This window comes from Bos indicus x Bos taurus, chromosome 22 (genome assembly GCF_003369695.1).
Source record: "Bos indicus x Bos taurus breed Angus x Brahman F1 hybrid chromosome 22, Bos_hybrid_MaternalHap_v2.0, whole genome shotgun sequence".
Classification (NCBI taxonomy): Eukaryota; Metazoa; Chordata; class Mammalia; order Artiodactyla; family Bovidae; genus Bos; species Bos indicus x Bos taurus.
In genome coordinates, this window is record NC_040097.1 from 15783179 (window position 1) to 15803912 (window position 20734).

Below are 20734 nucleotides of genomic sequence, written 5' to 3' on the forward strand. Positions count from 1 at the left end.
TGGGGTTTTACTGTGATTATTATTTCATAATATGTATCCCATCAGTGGGGCTTGCTGTACAGCTAAGTTGATGTTTGTTTTTCATAGACAAGATACTACATGCACCTTAGAGAAGCCTCCCTACTAAGTTTTCAGAAAAAGCAGTGTGCTCGTGATAGGCATGTGAGCACATTCCTTAATTTAGCCGCTTGAAGAGAAGATGATAAACCCAAGCAAGTTTTCAGCATGGGGTGAAATTAGACAGATTGCTAGTCTTTAAACCTAGCAAGTGAGTGTGGTTAAGGGACTTGTGGAACATTTCAAGATAAAGATGACCTAGGAAAAAACAATCCTGAATCTCCACTTGTTGATGTCATGTGATGCCACATCTAGGTCATGTTATTAAAATAAAGACCACAGCCAAGTTTACAGCTAGCCTGCTGTCTGTTAGGAATTAGTAGGTGCTAACGATTTTTTTTTTCCTTTTTTTTTTTTTAAATTTTATTTTATTTTTAAACTATACATAATTTGTATTAGTTTTGCCAAATATCAAAATGAATCCGCCACAGACAACCTGAAGAACACTTTTGAATTAAATATATCTATTTATCTCCATATCAATATCTACTGATTTCTGGGCAAAAGAGATTATGTCAAAGCACATTTGACATGGGTGCCGGAATTCTTGACAACGTTATTAAACAAAGCTGTGGATAGATGTGATTTTTAAATTTTTAAGTCAATAGAAAGCTGTAAGAAAGAGTCATATAGAGATGAAGGGTGACAGCTGATTTGGGGTATTCACTAGGGTCCTTGTGATGACCCAAGAGAAGACAGATTCACATGACTAGAGACTGGCAAGTCCTGATCCATCCTAAGCAGTGGAGGCAGAAGTCTTCCATAGAATTTAACCAGCTGTACTCAGCACGAATCACAACTTTGCAGAGGATGGGCTGAAACTGTTAACTAGTATGGCATGAGTGTCTTATACTGTGATATATATACAGGGCGGGGGGGATTAAAAAAAAACATGAGGAAATTGAGTTTATAAAGTCAATGCTTGTCCAAAATTATAAGGCCAGAGCCTCCTCTTTAAAAAGAGAGAAGGAAGCATTTTCTTTGCCTTTAGGCAGTACTCCTGCCTTTTCAAATTAAAACATGGGTTTTTAAATCTGGACAGGAAGCTTCTGATGGGGGTCAAAAGTAGGTAAGATATTTGGGCTTAATGTACTTTAGGCACTGCAAAAACATAATACATTTGAATAAATCATTACCTGGACAAATTCCTACCATGGCATTCTGACCCATTCAAGGTTTAGAATGAAAATAAACAGTAAGTACTTCTTCTTATGAATCTGTTGGTTTTAAATTAGTTCCCCCAAAAGGTCAGGAAGCAATTGTCAATTCCTTTCATCTAAGACACAGCTTCATTCACTAGTCAGGAATCTAGCTCTTAAAAAATGCAGATTGCTGTGGATTTTCTTTTAATGGTTTCAGAACATATTATCATAAATACAATTAAGCACATTATCACTTTCAAAGACATACAACTGGTGAGCATTTTTTGTCCTAATTAGAGATTTACCTTTTTCCAATTAAACAGGTCAGTTTAAAAAGCAAATCCAGGTATCTGGTTCTGCTTCAAAATATCTCTGGTAACTTTTAGAGCAACTTTTAAGCATTTTATAGAAACAGAAAATTGAGAAAAGAACATTTCAAAAATGTCTGTATTACAAATTAGGTAAGTAAAATTTGAGGGTCCCCCAATTCTGTTTCTTCCATTTCCATATGTAAGGACCCTCAAATTTTTCCATATGTAAGGAAATTTGTCACAAATGGGAACAATCAAAACAAAGTTTGGGGCCTCACAGATGTGGGCAAGCTTGGGATTTTGATATGAACTGGTTTTAAAAGTCTGAATCAAGCACAAAAGAGAAATTTGGTCATGACTCAGGAGGAGTATATAACAATACCTAGTGGTTATTTTAATGAAATAATTTAGAACTATTTCAGTAAATAAGGCAAAATTTTAGATTAATACTATATCCAAATCAAAATTAAAAGCAAACATGCCTAAAATGATACCAGGATTGAGAGTACCAATATGAAAAAACACAAGTTTATTAACACTACTCTTGTGAAAGTTAGCCACTGATTATTTTCAATAAAATGTTAGTTCATCATTCCAAGTGCCTAGAAAGGAAAGTATTAACTTTAGTCCAGAAGCCTGCTGTGAAACTAGGCAGGGGATAGTCAATGATAATGTTAAATAACTTTCTCTCTTTGAGAAGGGCCTTAACAATTTTAATAAAAAATCATTTTTCTCCAACAAATGATTAGTCATGACTATGAAGTATAAGCAGAACACTAACTAACGAATCTGAGGACTCTTCTTTCATGCTGCTTATTGTTTTAGCAATAATTTGTTAAATTTATGCACTGTTACTCTATTACAGATCTTTAGGGGTTTAGTGTCTATTAACAACACTTTCAGAGAAGGCAATGGCACCCCACTCCAGTACTGTTGCCAGGAAAATCCCATGGATGGAGGAGCCTGGTAGGCTGCAGTCCATGGGGTCGCTAAGAGTCAGGCACGACTAAGCGACTTCACTTTCACTTTCCACTTTCATGCATTGGAGAAGGAAATGGCAACCCACTCCAGTGTTCTTGTCTGGAGAATCCCATGGACGGAGAAGCCTGGTAGGCTGCAGTCCATGGGTTCGCACAGAGTCGGACACGACTGAAGCGACTTGGCGGCAGCAGCAACAACACTTTCATATCTTAACAAAAGAACAAGGTATATAAACTACTCTAAGTGTTATATTTTATTTCAGTCTTCTAAAGGAAGTTCCAATTGTCACATAATTTTCAGTTATGAACAAAATATTACTTTTTAGAAAAGAGTTTTTATGGTGATTATAGAAATCTAAAATATTGTAAAATTTAAATTTTATTTTAAATCTAATTAATTAATACCAAATATAATAGCTGAGTAAAAAAATACACCTGGAAACTAATAATGATGTATCTTTGTGCTTAGGAAATTATGTGCTTAGGAAACTTAGTGCTAAAGGAAATTATTCTTGCACAATTCCAGCTAACTATATCTAGAATATTCAAATTTTGCATATTATAACAACTGTTTCAAAAAGAAAATTCTTATCATAGATGAAACAAATTAGTTATTTATAATAAACATAAATAAAAGTTCAAAATAATTTTCTTAAGTTACCCTTGTACAAAAGAAAAAGAATCAATTTATGCTTAATACTTTTTAAGACCTTTCACACAAATATATATTAATACAATACCTTTTAACTGAGGAATTTCCTAAAATTAACATAGAAAAATAAGTAATTATCTGGATGGTATGATTTAAAACTCTAATTTCAAATCTTAAGTGTTATTTTGAAAATAATTTGAGTTCTCTCAGTACTGAAAACCTAGATTAAATGTGAGGCATCTGTGTTTGTGTGTATATATGTGTTAGTACATGCTACATGCATGCTCCAAATTCTCTCTTAAATAGCTGTAACTTTACACTGTGTCAGAGAAGCTAGTGTATGTGTGAATCAAATAGTTTTCAGCTACTGGCTTTAAAAAAAATCTTAAGAAGAAGCCACTGTTCCTACACAAGGACTGTGAAAGCATTTATAATGTAGGCTATCATGTCTCTGAGATTACATAGTCTTACAATGAAATAAAAATGACGAAGAACTCACTGAATATTAACAAAAAAATTTTTCCCTTGTATTGGAAAATGGTCTTTTTCTTGTGAGCCCTTATGTAAAATACGAGCCCTAGAAAGAAGAATTCTCACTCACTATTTGATACTCCCTAGGGTTGCATAGAAATAGAGGAAAACAACAGAATGGGAAAGACTAGAGATCTCTTTAAGAAAATTAGAGATACCAAGGGAACATTTCATGCAAAAAAGGGCTCGATAAAGGACAGAAATGGTATAGACCTAACAGAAGCAGAAGATATTAAGAACAGGTGGCAAGAATACACAGAAGAACTGTACAAAAAAGATCTTCACGACCAAGATAATCATGATGGTGTGATCACTCACCTAGAGCCAGACATCCTGGAATGTGAAGTCAAGTGGGCCTTAGAAAGCATCACTATGAACAAAGCTAGTGGAGGTGATGGAATTCCAGTTGAGCTATTTCAAATCCTGAAAGATGATGTTGTGAGCTTCACTCAGTATGCCAGCAAATCTGGAAAACTCACCAGTGGCCACAGGACTGGAAAAGGTCAGTTTTCATTCCAATCCCAAAGAAAGGCAATGCCAAAGAATTCTCAAATTATCGCACGATAGCTAGTAAAGTCATGCTCAAAATTCTCCAAGCCAGGATTCAGCAATATGTGAACTGTGAAATTCCAGATGTTCAAGTTGGTTTTAGAAAAGGCAGAGGAACCAGAGATCAAATTGCCAACATCCGCTGGATCATCAAAAAAGCAAGAGAGTTCCAGAAAAACATCTATTTCTGCTTTACTTACTATGCCAAAACCTTTCACTGTGTGGATCACAATAAACTGTGGAAAATTCTTCAAGAGATGGGAATATCAGACCACCTGACCTGCCTCTTGAGAAACCTGTATGCAGGTAAGGAAGCAACAGTTAGAACTGGACATGGAACAACAGACTGGTTCCAAATAGGAAAAGGAGTACGTCAACGCTGTATATTGTCACCCTGCTTATTTAACTTATATGCAGAGTACATCATGAGAAACACTGGGCTGGAAGAAGCACAAACTGGAATCAAGATTGCTGGGAGAAATATCAATAACCTCAGATATGCAGATGACACCACCCTTATGGCAGAAAGTGAAGAGGAACTAAAAAGCCTCTTGATGAGAGTGAAAGAGGAGAGTGAAAAAGTTGGCTTCAAGCTCAACATTCAGAAAACGAAGATCATGGCCTCTGGTCCCATCACTTCAGGGCAAATAGATGGGGAAACAGTGGAAACAGTGTCAGACTTTATTTTTCTGGGCTCCAAAATACTGCAGATGATGACTGCAGCCATGAAATTAAAAGACGCTTACTCCTTGGAAGGTAAGTTATGACCAACCTAGATAGCATATGCAAAAGCAGAGACGTTGCTTTGCCAACAAAGGTCCATCTAGTCAAGGCTATAGTTTTTCCAGTGGTCATGTATGGATGTGAGAGTTGGACTGTGAAGAAAGCTGAGCGCTGAAGAATTGATGCTTTTGAACTGTGGTGTTGGAGAAGACTCTTGAGAGTCCCTTGGACTGCAAGGAGATCCAACCAGTCCATTCTAAAGGAGATCAGTCCTGGGTGTTCATTGGAAGGACTGATGCTGAAGCTGAAACTCCAATACTTTGGCCACCTCATGAGATGAGTTGACTCATTGGAAAAGACTCTGATGCTGGGAGGGATTGGGGGCAGGAGGAAAAGGGGACAACAGAGGATGAGATGGCTGGATGGCATCACCGACTCGATGGACATGAGTTTGTGTAAGCTCCGGGAGTTGGTGATAGACAGGGAGGCCTAGCATGGTGCGAGTCATGGGGTCGCAAAGAGTCAGACACGACTGAGCGACTAAACTGAACTGAACTGAGGGTTAGGGGTAGCGGCCTAGAGGAGCAACCCCACGTCTGAGGTCAGGGGCGGCTGTCGAGAGAAGAAATGGCACGTCCAAGGAGCAGCAACTGCATGGGCACAGGAGGGCCGAGAGGAGCTACTCTACGTTCAAGGTCAGGACGGGTGACTTGTCCAAGGTAAGGAGCAGTGGCTGCACTTTGCTGGAACAGCCATGAAGAGATACCCCATGTCCAAGGTAAGAGAAACCCAAGTAAAATGGTACGTGTTGCAAGAGGGCATCAGAGGGCAGACACACTGAAACTATAATCACAGAAAACTAGCCAATCTGGTCACATGGACCACAGTCTTGTCTAACTCAATGAAATTAATCCATGCTCTGCGGGGCCACCCAAGACAGACGGGTCATGGTGAAGAGGTCTGACATAATGTGGTCCACTGGAGAAGGGAATGGCAAACCACTACAGTATTCTTGCCTTGAGAACCCCAAGAACAGTATGAAAAGGCAAAATGATAGAATACTGAAAGAGGAACTCCCCAGGTCGATAAGTGTCCAATATGCTACTGGAGATCAGTGGAGAAATAATTCCAGAAAAAAATGAAGGGATGGAGCCAAAGCAAAAACAATACCCAGTTGTGGATGTGACTGCTAATAGAAGCAAGGTCCAATGTTGTAAAGAGCAATATTGCATAGGAACCTGGGATGTTAGGTCCATGAATCAAGGCAAATGGGAAGTGGTCAAACAAGACATGGCAAGAGTGAACGTCGACATTCTAGGAATCAGCAAACTAAAATGGACTGGAATGGGTGAATTTAACTCAGATGACCATTATATCTACTACTGCGGGCAGGAATCCCTTATAAGAAATGGAGTAGCCACCATGGTCAACAAAAGAGTCCAAAGTGCAATACTTGGATGCAATCTCAAAAATGACAGAATGATCTCTGTTCGTTTCCAAGGCAAACCATTCAATATCACAATAATCCAAGTCTATGCCCCAATCAGTAACGCTGAAGAAGCTGAAGTTGAACGGTTCTATGCAGACCTAGAAAACCTTTGAGAACTAACACAAAAAAATATGTCCTTTTCATTACAGGGGACTGGAATGCAAAAGTAGGAAGTCAAGAAACACCTGGAGTACCAGGCAAATTTGGCCTTGGAGTATGGAATGAAGCAGGGCAAAGGCTAATAGAGTTTTCCCAAGAGAACGCACTGGTCATAGCAAACACCCTCTTCCAACAATACAAGAGAAGACTCTACACATGGACATCACCAGATGGTCAACACCAACCGAAATCAGACTGATTATATTCTTTGCAGCCAAAGATGGAGAAACTCTATACAGTCAGCAAAAACAAGATGGGGAGCTGACTGTGGCTCAGATCATGAACTCCTTATTGCCAAATTCAGACTTAAATTGAAGAAAGTAGGGAAAACCACAAGACCATTCACTTAAATGGTGAAATGACCTAAATCAAATGCTTTATGGTTACACAGTGGAAGTGAGAAATAGATTTAAGGGACTATATCTGACAGACAGAGAGCCTGATGAACTATGGACATTCATTCATGACATTGTACAGGAGACAGGGATCAAGACCATCCCCAAGGAAAAGAAATGCAAAAAAGCAAAATGGCTGTCTGGGGAGGCCTTACAAATAGCTGTGAAAAGAAGAGAAGCGAAAAGCAAAGGAGAAAAGGGAAGATATAAGCATCTGAATGCAGAGTTCAAAGAATAGCAAGGAGAGTAAAGAAAGCCTTCCACAGCGATCAATTAAAGAAATAGAGGAAAACAGCAGAATGGGAAAGACTAGAGATCTCTTCAGGAAATTAGAGATACCAAGGGAACATTTCATGCAAAGATGGGCTTGATAAAGGACAGAAATGGTATAGACCTAACAGAAGCAGAAGATATTAAGAAGAGCTGGCAAGAATACACAGAAGAACTGTACAAAAAAAGATCTTCAAACCAAGATAATCATGATGGTCTGATCACTCACCTAGAGCCAGACATCCTGGAATGTGAAGTCAAGTGGGCCTTAGAAAGCATCACTATGAACAAAGCTAGTGGAGGTGATGGAATTCCAGTTGAGCTATTTCAAATCCTGAAAGATGATGCTTTGAAAGTGCTACACTCAATATGCCAGCAAATTTGGAAAACTCAGCCGTGGCCAAGGACTGGAAAAGGTCAGTTTTCATTCCAATCCCAAAGAAAGGCAATGCCAAAGAATTCTCAAACTACCGCACGATTGCACTCATCTCACATGCTAGTAAAGTCATGCTCAAAATTCTCCAAGCCAGGCTTTAGCAATACGTGAACTGTGAACTTCCAGATGTTCAAGCTGGCTTTAGAAAAGGCAGAGGAACCAGAGATCAAATTTCCAACATCCGCTGGATCATCAAAAAAGCAAGAGAGTTCCAGAAAAACATCTATTTCTGCTTTATTGACTATGCCAAAGCCTATAACTGTGTGGATCACAATAAACTGTGGAAAATTCTTCAAGAGATGGGAATACCAGACCACCTGATCTGCCTCTTGAGAAATTTGTATGCAGGTCAGGAAGCAACAGTTAGAACTGGACATGGAACAACAGACTGGTTCCAAATAGGAAAAGGAGTACATCAACGCTGTATATTGTCACCCTGCTTATTTAACTTATATGCAGAGTACATCATGAGAAACACTGGGCTGGAAGAAACACAAGCTGGAATCAAGATTGCCGGGAGAAATATCAATAACCTCAGATATGCAGATGACACCACCCTTATGGCAGAAAGTGAAGAGGAACTAAAAAGCCTCTTGATGAGAGTGAAAGAGGAGAGTGAAAAAGTTGGCTTCAAGCTCAACATTCAGAAAACGAAGATCATGGCCTCTGGTCCCATCACTTCAGGGCAAATAGATGGGGAAACAGTGGAAACAGTGTCAGACTTTATTTTGGGGGGCTCCAAAATCACTGCAGATGGTGATTGCAGCCATGAAATTAAAAGACGCTTGTTCCTGGAAGAAAAATTGTGACCAACCTAGATAGCATATTGAAAAGCAGAGACATTACTTTGCCAACAAAGGTCCATCTAGTCAAGGCTATGGTTTTTCCAGTGGTCATGTATGGATGCGAGAGTTGGACTGTGAAGAAAGCTGAGCACCGAAGAACTGGTGCTTTTGAACTGTGGTGTTGGAGAAGACTCTTGAGAGTCCCTTGGACTGCAAGGAGATCCAAACAGTCCATTCTAAAGGAGATCATCCCTGGGTGTTTTTTGGAAGGAATGATGCTAAAGCTGAAACTCCACTACTTTGGCCACGTCATGCGAAGAGTTGACTCATTGGAAAAGACTCTGATGCTGGGAGGGATTAGGGGCAGGAAGAAAAGGGGACGACAGAGGATGAGATGGCTGGATGGCATCACTGACTCGATGGACATGAGTTTGAGTGAACTCTCGGTGTTGGTGATGGACAGCGAGGCCTGGCGTGCTGTGAGTCATGGGGTCACAAAGAGTCGGACATGACTTAGTGACTGAACTGAACCAAACTGAAAGATGAATTTGCAGAAGAGTTGGGATTTCAAAGGATATGATCATGCAGCGGATACTCATATGTGTAGAAACATTAGAAGGGTCTCAAATGTGTCTTGGCCGCTAGCACGGTTACCCCCAGTACCTCCAAATCTGACATTTGCCCTGCAGCAATGTGGATATAAATGAAGCACTAAATTTAGGACTCAGCAGGTATAAATATTTATTAAAAATTCATAAGAGACTTCTGGCTATGATCCCTGAGCACAATAACCATTAGGGCTACAGCAAAGAAGGTTTGCAGACTGATGAGAAAAATGATATTACTTGTTTCAAATCAAGTACTAAAGGAAGCAAAGAACTCAACTGCAGAGAAATGGCACAGTGTTTATAATGACAAGACAAAACTCATTCAATAGTAGAGACTGGTAGTTAAGCTACAGAAAGGTTATTATTATAAAAAGTAATAGGGATATATAGGCAACGTTTAGACTCCTAGGAAATGACATTAGACTATCACTTAACAAAATGGAGTGACAAAAGTTAAAAGTTTCTAAAAGTAGAAAGTTTATTTCTACTCTAAGAAACAAATGCTCCCAGGAAGACATCAAAGCTTAGTTCTTATTTTTTCTGCTTTAGTTTACACCGGTGGACATAGGACTGACTATAAAATAATCTTGTTTAACAAAAACAAGTTATAGTTCACCAAATTGTGCAGGGTGGCCATGTTTAAAATAAATAAGAATAAAATAAATTTCTTAGGTACCAACAACTGGTTAGAAAACAAAAGGAGAAACACACCACTCATAACAGTAATTTACAAATTATATACATAGAAATGCCTTAGGCTACCCATAAAAAGAAATATCACAGACATGTAATAGGAAAATGAAAAAACTTAACTATAAAAGATAAGTGAAATAGATAAAAGCTGTATCAAGTTCATAAATTGGAAGAAAAAACATTGGAACAATATCATTCTAAAATTATTTTGGATGTTGAATAATAATCAAGTTAAAATGAACAGTTGTGCTATTAAATTAGCAAGGCGATCCTACAGTTTACCTGGAATGATGGAAAATTAAAGGTTAAGAACATTAAAAAAAAAGTGAATAAAAAGCAGAAAGTAGTAGGATAGAATTTGTTTCACTAGATGTTTAAAAATATTATAAAGCCATGATAAATAAAATTCTGATCCCACAAGCAATGGAACCTCACCACTCAACATGAAGCAAAACAATCTAAAGATAGATGCAGTTAAATGGATATAAAAATTAACATTTAAAAAACCTAATAAAGGTGAATATTAATGAAATTCAAGGATGACTTCTAAGCACAAGGCAATGAAGAAATCCTAAAGGGAAATACAGGTCAAGAACATAAAAATAGTTCTCTGTAGAAAAAAATTAAAGTAAATAAAATCTTGCCATAAATCTGAGAAAGCCTCCATATAAAGCACAAAATAACTCATACAAGCCAATGAGCAAAACAAAAAACTCAAAAACAAGTGCTTAAATCACTTAAAATTATTTACAGAAGAAAACTACAAACAGCTAATAAATGAATTAAAAACTTCAACCACATTAGTAATTAATGATAGCAAAGTTAAAGTGAGAAAAATATTCCACCATGCATGTGTCAAAGTTATGTAAAATGATAGTTTTTTTGTGTGTTGGTCTAGATGTGACAGAATGCCTTTGTTCAGAGCTGGAAGAGCCATGTGACATACCAGGCACTACTCAGAGTTTTTAAAAGTCCTTAGCCCCTCATTTTATTCTACTAAAAAAATATAAATGTTGGGAAATTAACATGGAAAGATGCTCTTTGGACTATTATTTATACTGGCAAAGAAAAAAAAATAGAAGAAAGAAATGATTAACGTTTGGAGAATGAGCACATAGAGTAGAATACTGTTACAACCATTAAAATGGTGTTTTGGAAGAATATATGAGAAAATTTTGATGATATGTAAGAAATACAGGATATAAAAGTCAATAAAAGCTTTGACAATTTGGTGAAAATAAAGAGTATTAGACAAGAAAAAGAAAAGAATGGAGCTAAGGAGAAAAGGAAGAAAAAAGGAAAAAAGGGGAACAAGGAAGGAAAAGGCAGGGAAAGGAGAGAGAGGAAAGAAAGAAGGAAAAAGACAGAAAAGGAGACAGGAGATGAAAGAATACTGACAGTCAGTCAAAAGATGTCTGGGTGGGGAACAACCTAGATGTTCCTAGTTATTTTCTGCGCAGTAAGATGTCTTATTACTTTGATTTTCTGCTATATCCATCCATATTTTGGCAAACTCTTCACTGTGTCCCTAACCTTATTTTTATAACTGGAAAAAAGACAATTTAAAAAAAATTCTATAAAGGATAGAAAATTCATCATGTTGCATACCTATCAGTCTAAAAAACAAACTGAACCCTTAGAATATCTGCAGACAAGAGGAGCTAAAATATTGAACTATACACTATGGAAACGGAGAAGGCAATGGCACCCCACTCCAGCGCTCTTGCCTGGAAAATCCCATGGACGGAGGAGCCTGGTGGGCTGCAGTCCATGGGGTCGCTAAGAGTCAGACACGACTGAGCGACTTCACTTTCACTTTTCACTTTCATACATTGGAGAAGGAAATGGCAACCCACTCCAGTGTTCTTGCCTGGAGAATCCCAGGGACAGGGGAGCCTGGTGGGCTTCCGTCTATGGGGTCGCACAGAGTTGGACACTGAAGCAACTTAGCAGCAGCAGCAGTAGCACACTATAGAAAACAGTATAAAGGTTTCTCAAAAAACTAAAAGCAGTTGTCATATTATCGAGCAATCCCTCTCCTGGCCATATATTCAGACAAGACTATAACTCAAAAAGCTACATGTACCCCTATGTTCACAGCGGCACTATTCACAATAGCCAAATATGGAAACAACCTAAATGCCCATCCACAGATGAATGGGTAAAGAAGATGTGACACAAACATACAACGGACTACTACTCAGCGATAGAAAGAATGAAATAATGCCATTTTCAGCACCATGGATGGACCTAGAGATTATCACACTAAGTGAAGTAAATCAGAAAGAGAAGGACAAATACCATGTGATATCACTTACATGTGGAATATAAAGTATGACACAAGTGAACTTATCTACAAACCAGAAGGGGGGAAAGAGGGAGGGAGGGATGGATTGTGAGTTTGGAATGAGCAGATGCAAACTATTACATATAGAATGAATAAACAAGATCCTCCTGTATAGCACAGGGAACTAGCTTCAATATCCTGTGATAAACCATAATGGAAAAGACAATGGAAAATAATATATATGTATAACTGAATCACGTTACTATTAGAGCAGAAATTAACACAGCATTGTAAATCTCGTATACTTCAGTAAAATACATTTTTAAAAAGAATAACAACCTATATTAATTGGCTATATTAATAATTGGCTATATTCCCAGTGTGTCCAAACAATGGGTTAGCTTAGTTAACTCAGGGAGAAAAAATTAGTCCATGACTTTTGACTTGGTGACCTAAAGGACTGAAAAGTTTGCCTTTGCATCCTAAAGACCCATCACTGGGTTAGAGTAAGGGCAAAATCCAGTAAATACCATGTCATCGCTATTTCTGGAAATGGTCTACAGGTTAACAGAACTGTTTCTATGGGCCCTACATATCCTGACATGGATGGTGAATTCCTATCAGAATTTAGGTAAATCAGAGCTGCTGCAGCAACAAAGCCCTCCCCACTTGCCCTCCATACACCCCAAAACCTGATATACTTTGTTTTTTTCCTGTCCTTAACTAGTAAGTGTGATACAATTTCAGTGTGATTACTTTACATCTCTTTAAAATGATCTAAAGAAAACACATACTTTCTTCAGGGTTAATGTTCAAGCATGAAGATATCCCAGTTTTAAATCTGTCTTCACATCTCCACTCACTTGAGCCTGCTTATTAATATGTCCATTCAAATATTAAGAGAAAGGAAATTTGGATTATTTTTGTTCCTCTGCTAAAAATCATATGTGGATACAGAGGCTAATAAAGATGCTCCAATGAGGCTTGAAGAATTCTGTTTCCTAAAACAAAATTTGTTTCCAAGGATGAAGGGTGGAGGCTGAATCTGAATAAACACACCCAAGCATCTTGTGTATCATGCTATATACAACTAGGAGCAGTAACTTAACAAAAAGTTCTTGGGTGAATTGTTTCCTTTATCCCTGCTATCCCTTTTTCCCATAATGGGAATTTATAAACAAGAAGTAATTAGAGTGCAAGATAGCACAGATCATATCTGCCAAATGACAAATCCCATTCACTTTTATGTATTATTTCTCCCATTAAGTCACCTGAGTTGACAAAATCCCCTTCCTTTTTAATAAGTTAAAGAAACAAACTGCTTCATATAGATACACACCTGTCATTAGGATAAAAAACAAACAAACAAAAAACTAGCAGTGGCATCTGGGCTATTTTACACATAATTTTACTAGTTACCTATATTTTGTTTTTGTACCATTAAGCTATAATCAAAATTGTTACAGTTATTAGGAGAGTATATTTTAGATTGTTTTCAAATGACATGTTTTTAACCCTTGCAAAACCCATAATAATGTTAGGCATTTAGCAATCTCAAAGGGCATAGCCCTACTTTAAAATTTAAATCTATTTTAACTTCTATCACTTGAATATAACATATATTGAGTTGTTTACTATTTTACAAATGTTTTTCCTTTTGGCATAGATAACTCTGTTTGAAGAATGTGGGAAAGATTTCATGAGCCTAGATCTGCAGCTGACCTAAGTTTTTCGGGCTGCCGTCTCTGGGGTCGCACAGAGTCGGACACGACTGAAGCGACTTAGCAGCAGCAGAGTTAAGACAGATATAATACCAGAGCTGGCAATATTTCCTTGAGTTCTTCATTTTAAAATTTCACAGACAAAAGAAATGGCAATGGCCTCTGAACAGGTCATTTCTTTTGACAAAACGGAAATGGGAAGAGATTCATAAAGATTTCAAAACTTCCCCAATATGGCACACTGTGACATGTGGTCAATGGATCCTCATGCTTTTATATGTTACAGCGGGAACTTTCAGAAATGACTTACTGGGTTGTACATCTGATTGAACAACTGCTCAGCTTGCTACATTGCAAAGTTGGGGAGGCATTGAAGCACAGACAGGGAAAGAAGGAAAGATCCAGAAAAACAGCATTAGCTCAACAAATTCAGTGCATTTGCACAGACAAACTGGTGGTTAAAAAAGAAGAAATTTCAGTTTCTAAACATTCCACAGTGAAAGTGAGAGGCTCTAGGGAAACAGAAATGTTGACTTTGGCTCCTTTAAAAGAATAGCTGGAATAAGAAATTTAAGGTTTGTGTTACTTTCCCTTTCTCAAGTTAAATAACCCATGAAATAAAGAAAGCTGTCCACTTTTGATGATACATGAAGTGCTGGCCTCTAGCAATGAATCAGAAGAAGTGCTCTTGGCCAAGCCTGCAATTTATTACCTGAACTTCAAAGATGGTAATAATAAAAGATTAATTAAATCTTATCACTGAATTTATAGCTCTTCTTTTATATTAACACAAGCTTGACTTTTCTATTCAGTCTAACTTTAGAAAAATATAGATTAGCAAACAGCAGGTTAGCAATAGCAAAATATCAGTAAGCAAGACATTACAGGATTAACAGTAAATGGGAAAAGAATTAAGTCAGTAGGAAGATTAAAGGGAACCAAAATGCAGTATTACCCATTGTCTATTACCAGTTCCTACTAGTAGTTCATAATTAAAAAATACAGTTATCAGTGTCTATCCTATTATGTTCTAAGTCCTTTAGAATCTGTAATGCTCTTCTATTTTGTGGAAAAGATATAAATGTTTGTGGATTTAAATGTACTAAATATTATTTTAAATAGCATCCTCAAATTATAGATCTTAAATAGCTGCATCATTAATTTGGGACTCAATGTCAAGGGGTAGAAGGTGAAACACTGCAAGCTTTAACCCAAGACATTCCTTTGAAGAGCAAGAATTTATTTTTCTTCAACTTTGATGAAGTAAATGATAATTTTACTGTGGTTTTAAAAAAATACCTTCCTCAAAGATGATATTAATTGGAAAATGACTTAAATAACATAAATCATGGCATTCTGAAGTGCTATTGCTTCTCAAATGATTTCTAGTCATACAAGATAAATTTATGTCTACGTATTGAATACTAAATACTCACTAATATGAGTAAAGATTTCCTTACAAGTGAAACTCCAACAACAAAGTTGGAGTTCATCGACAAAACTGGAAAGATGGGGAAGGAACAAATATATCCTGATAACCTTGCTGCCTGACGATGAGAGAGTTCTCTATAGACACAGGGTGGTTGTCAGTGCCACAGTGCTCACAGGCCTTACTTTGGCAGCTGCCTTGAGTTTGAAATCTGGCTGACCAGGTGTGTGGAGCTGTTTTAAAGAGGTGGGATGGAATGTGTAAGAAGTTCCTTTTCTGCCTTCAGTAACCATTTTCAACACAAACTATTTGGAAATGTCTTAAACTGACATAGTGCAGTAAAGAGTTAAAAGCAACTGTGTGTATGAATGTCCTCCATAAACTTTTCTGTTAAAAACTCATCTTACCAATTTCTAGCATTGTTTATAAGACAAAAGCAGATTTAAATCACAATTTGGATTCCACTGTCACTAGCAGACAAGGTTTCTGTTCAGCTAAACACATCACCAATGTTGTATAGATTTTATGGCAAAAATACCTGAGCGCTCACAAATCTTAAGCAAAACTCCCCTGGGAACTCATGGTTTATTTATGACATAATAAAACTATTATGTTTTCAGCTTTCATTTAGTAACCCTTTATATTTTATTCACAAGTCACATACCCTTTTATTTAAAAGGAGGCCCAGACACTCCTTAAGCTTTTATAGTTGCTTATTTTTCCATGAGTAAATGATGTGTATATATGTATATTCACAAATTTTTGGCTTATATTTTCAAATATTTCATGTAGACTTCAATTCTTTTTAAGGTGATGGGTACTTGAGGTTTTTACGGAATTATTTATTAGCAGAAATTAAAGGCTACTAGAAAAAGTATTTTAAACTTTTGAATTTAGTTGATGTAGAGGGCCAAAAATAATAAAATAATTACTGCAGGTTAGGTATAAAAATATTTATATTATAATTACCTTATTAATCTCACTGTATTATGCATGTAGGAGATAATATAAGCAAGACGTATATACTTAGAAATAAATTATCTTTTCATAAATTAAATACGTCCTTTACAGCAAGATAACCATATTTGTTACTTTAATCCTGGGGATGTAGCAGAATGCTAAAATGTTATCAGGAATAATACTAAAATATTTATCAGATTTGATCTACAAATTTCTGTATATGGTGTCTATCTGAAAGTCTAAGGAAATCACATGCTTTCACTGACTTTGCAGCTTAACTGTAACTATGTTGAAAGACACTAAGTTGAATTGTACAGATGTTCACCTATTATTAGCTAAGCCATATTCATGGAAACTATGAACATCAATATATGAACCTCTTACTTTTAAGAGGATTTCCAGTTCCATAGATGCCTTACACTAAAAGGGAGGGGGTCAAGTATGTATCTGAAGACATAATATGTGGAATGCCCTCACTCCATAACGGTTCCTCAGAGGTGATGAAAGGCAGTTTTCATGCCCAGGTGTAGTGGGAGTCCTCCTTCAGGACCTAGCATACTTCAAGTGAGGTGAGATGACTCAAGGACCACCACAGGGAGCCAACAAAATTCTCTCACAGAGTTATCTTGGAGTCCGCTTTATGATCACAAAAATGTTTATTATATAAAAAGTACCATTCATAGGTTCATTTCTTGATATGCATATGCATGTATAACATTTTGCAGAACACATTCATACATATGTCAAGAATATATATCATACACCCAATGCATAAATAGCCAAGTCAATCGCCATTTAAACACCTTCAAAGGGGCAATTTAAACTCTATTTATTGCTTGAGATTTCTGCTTAAATAGACTTTACTTTTAAAAAGTGAGATGATGAGTGGATTAGGAAATAGACTTTGTAATAAAAAGATTCTCTGGCTCTTGTTGTAAAGAGATTTGATCCATATATTTATCTTTTTCTGTATTACTAAGGGGACTTGATTAGTGTGGAATCTCATGACAGTTTCCTCAAATTCTATGATGACGTGAACACAGAATAATCACATTTCAGTTATACATTGCATCATGCATATGAAATAGTATATTAAGTTTTAAAATATCCAGAAGAATTTCTCCACAGATATATGATGCTTTCACATCCCTGTTATCCATATCATATATTCTTATAACTTTAGCAAATGAATCCCCATTTCAGTGTGCTATGAATTATACATAGTCACATTTTATTATATGGTTTGTTTGTTTAGATTCTTATCATCTCTTCTGAATAAGTTTATAATTGTCAAAGGGAAACAAAATGCTTAAACTCATAATGTTATGAGTTTTACGTGAACAATGAATGCAGACGTACCAAACAACACAAGGAAAAAGTCAAAGGAAGGATGCATGACTGGAAATGTACTCCACAAAAATGTCCAGTTCAGAGAAAACATGTTAATACTGCAATGCAAAGACCCTGTTTTCTTTACTGAAGCCTTAAACATATAAACTTGCTTAAACACTAAGGCCATTTCTGGTCAAGTATAAATAGTCAATCCATAGAGCTTCCAAGGATTTGACTATTTTCACAAACTTCTAGAAATTTAATATTGTTGGGTAAACTTCTGCAAAGTCCCCTCTCCCCCAAAACTGACCTACTTCTGAAAAGTAGTAAAAGTTTATCAATGTATAACAGGGCTCCTGGATTCTTTGACTTATTGAAAACATTTACTGTAAAACATTTATCTTTCTTTATGGTTGAGATTTGCCCAGAGAGTAATGGCTGATCTTTATAATATTTTTCACTTCTACTACTATTTTCATCTATTTCTCAAGCTTTTTTTTTTTTTTTTTTGCCCCAGACAGGAAACCTAAGATAACTTTTCATGTTCAGAGACAGATCTGATGCAGACTTCTTAGGAATAAAGATTGCTTAATTAATCCTTTTATCAGCAGATGACAAAAGATAAGGGGTTTCTGTTTTTTGAAAAATGTCTCTTCTTTTCCTATTTTATCAATTCATTATAAAATGAGTATGTTTTTTTTCTTAGATATCACTTACCTTTTTTAACTGTGCTTCCAATTTGCTACATTCTTCTTTCTTCTGTTCAATGGCTATTTCTAGAGATTTTAATTTGGAGTCCCTTTTCAGCCCTGCTGAGGCTAATGAAGATGCATGTTCCTTGAGGTCAATTAAAGTAGACTGAAAGGAAAAGAATACTAGTAAGTAAAACAGTGTAATTTCTACTAGCAATGTCTTCAATTTTAATACACTGACTCCATACACAGCAATAAAGTGTGCATTAGACAGAGAGGGTTAATAAGTCTTACTTAGGTAACAATAGTTGACTCTGGCCAGGAAATTAAAGTTGGCCAGTTTATAGAAGCGAGCAGGATCTAATTGCAGTAGAATCAAATGCGACCAAATGCTGTGGTCAGTAAATGCATGTTTCATGTCTCAAAGTTATGCTAATGATCTACGTCCCAAGGTAGTCTACACATCACAGCAAAACGGACACCCTGAACCTTCCGTTTACATTTACTGCTGTCAGGTGGTGCAGCATCTAAGAAAAATACGAAAGAAAATACCAACTTTAACGCTTTTCTCCCACCAAAGGGCAAATCACGTATAAAAGAAGAATCCAAGTAAGTCTTTATCAAATTCCATTGCTTTAGCAGAAAAATGACCAATGTTATTTCAAACATCTCCCATAGAATCAAAGGTAAATTGATTTAAAAATTCAGAGCAAATTTTATGTCTTAGTCCTTTGTAAATTCAGATTCAGGAATATAATGAATCCCTCCAACTCAGACATGGGGTTACCCAAGTTGTTCTAGAAACCAAGAGGTTCCCTGTATAGTACAAATTCCACAAGGTAAAGAAATAACACTTGCATATATCACAGTGCACAACTTTGCTACCTAGGAGGGCAATATCTACCAGCAAACATGAAATGGTTAGCAACATCTATCTATGTGACTAAAATGTTCAGGTTCCACCCAAAACCAGACATGATGCATTTATTTTATATCCATTTGCAATGCCTAGGAAGACACTAAGCAAACAGCATTTTCTTAGTAAATGATGTGGTCTCATACTTTATTGCAGAATGAGCACTGGAATAACCATATTGATGACGATACCACCACAATCACCCAGCAAGCAATCCAAGTTCTAACAACTCTCTGAGTGACAGGTTAGCCATTCTCATTTTTCAGGTCAGGAAACTGAAGCTCACATGAGGCCTTGTCTTCAGCAAGGTTCTCAAGCCATTAATGGGAGATATACATCTTGAGCTTCCCTGGTGGCTCAGATAGTAAAGCGTCTGCCTGCAATGCGGGAGACCTGGGTTCGATCCCTGGGTTAGAAGATCTCCTGGAGAAGGAAATGGCAACCCACTCCAGTATTCTTGCCTGGAGAATCCCACGGACAGAGGAGCATGGTAGGCTACAGTCCATGGGGTCGCAAAAAGTTGGACACGACTGAGCGAGCTTCACATACATCTCAAGCCCAGGTTTCCAACTCCAATTTCAATGGTGTTTTCATGTAACTTCCACAGAAATAATAAAGGATCTTATAACCCTGGTGGCTCAGATAGTAAAGCGTCTGCCTGCAATGTGGGAGACCTGGGTTCGATCTCTTGGGTTAGAAGATCTCCTGGAGAAGGAAATGGCAACCCACTCTAGTATTCTTGCCTGGAGAATCCCACGGACGGAGGAGCATGGTAGGCTACGGTTCATGGGGTGGCAAAAAGTTGGACACGACTGAGCGAGCTTCACATACATCTCAAGCCCAGGTTTCCAACTCCAATTTCAATGGTGTTTTCATGTAACTTCCACAGAAATAATAAAGGATCTTATAACCCTGGTGGCTCAGATAGTAAAGCGTCTGCCTGCAATGCGGGAGACCTGGGTTCGATCTCTGGGTTAGAAGATCTCCTGGAGAAGGAAATGGCAACCCACTCCAGTATTCTTGCCTGGAGAATCCCACGGATGCAGGAGCATGGTAGGCTACAGTCCATGGGGTCGCAAAAAGTTGGACACGACTGAGCAAGCTTCACATACATCTCAAGCCCAGGTTTCCAACTCCAATTTCAATGGTGTTTTCATGTAACTTCCACAGAAATAATAAAGGATCTTATAACCCTAGTGGCTCAGATGGTAAAGAATCTACCTGGTTTGGATCCCTGGATTGGGAAGATCCCCTGGAGGAGGGCATGGCAACCCACTCCAATATTCTTGTCTGGACAGTCCCTTGGACAGAGGAACCTCGTGGGCTACAGTCGATGTGGTTACAAAGAGTTGGACACGACTGAGCAATTAAGCACAGTATAATCCACATACTTTGTCACAGTGAAAACTATGATCACCCCAACTAAATGATAAGCTCCTTGCTAAAGAAATTACTTGCCTTTATAAATTTTAAATTGCCATTTAAATTTAAAATTTAAATTTTAAATTGCCAATATAAAATTTAAATTTTAATAGCTCTATGTGTCAACTTAGCTAG

General features: G+C 37.2%; 1 protein-coding gene across 16 annotated transcripts in view; it reads right to left on the reverse strand.

Moving 5' to 3' along the window:
- The window catches only part of ERC2 (ELKS/RAB6-interacting/CAST family member 2), a 984881-nt gene that overhangs the window by 506124 nt on the left and 458023 nt on the right, over positions 1-20734 (reverse strand). For 11 of the 16 annotated variants that reach the window (XR_003507771.1, XR_003507770.1, XM_027522882.1 and 8 more), the window contains 2 exons: positions 18287-18427; positions 14159-14194 (listed from right to left, as the gene is read on the reverse strand). Coding sequence is in view for 14 of the 16 variants with exons in the window: in XM_027522882.1 (XP_027378683.1) it covers positions 14159-14194; positions 18287-18427 (177 nt within the window). In the remaining 2 variants the exon portion in view is untranslated. The remainder of the gene's footprint in view (positions 1-14158; positions 14195-18286; positions 18428-20734) is intronic. The other 5 variants (XM_027522884.1, XM_027522888.1, XM_027522887.1 and 2 more) reach the window with 1 other exon arrangement.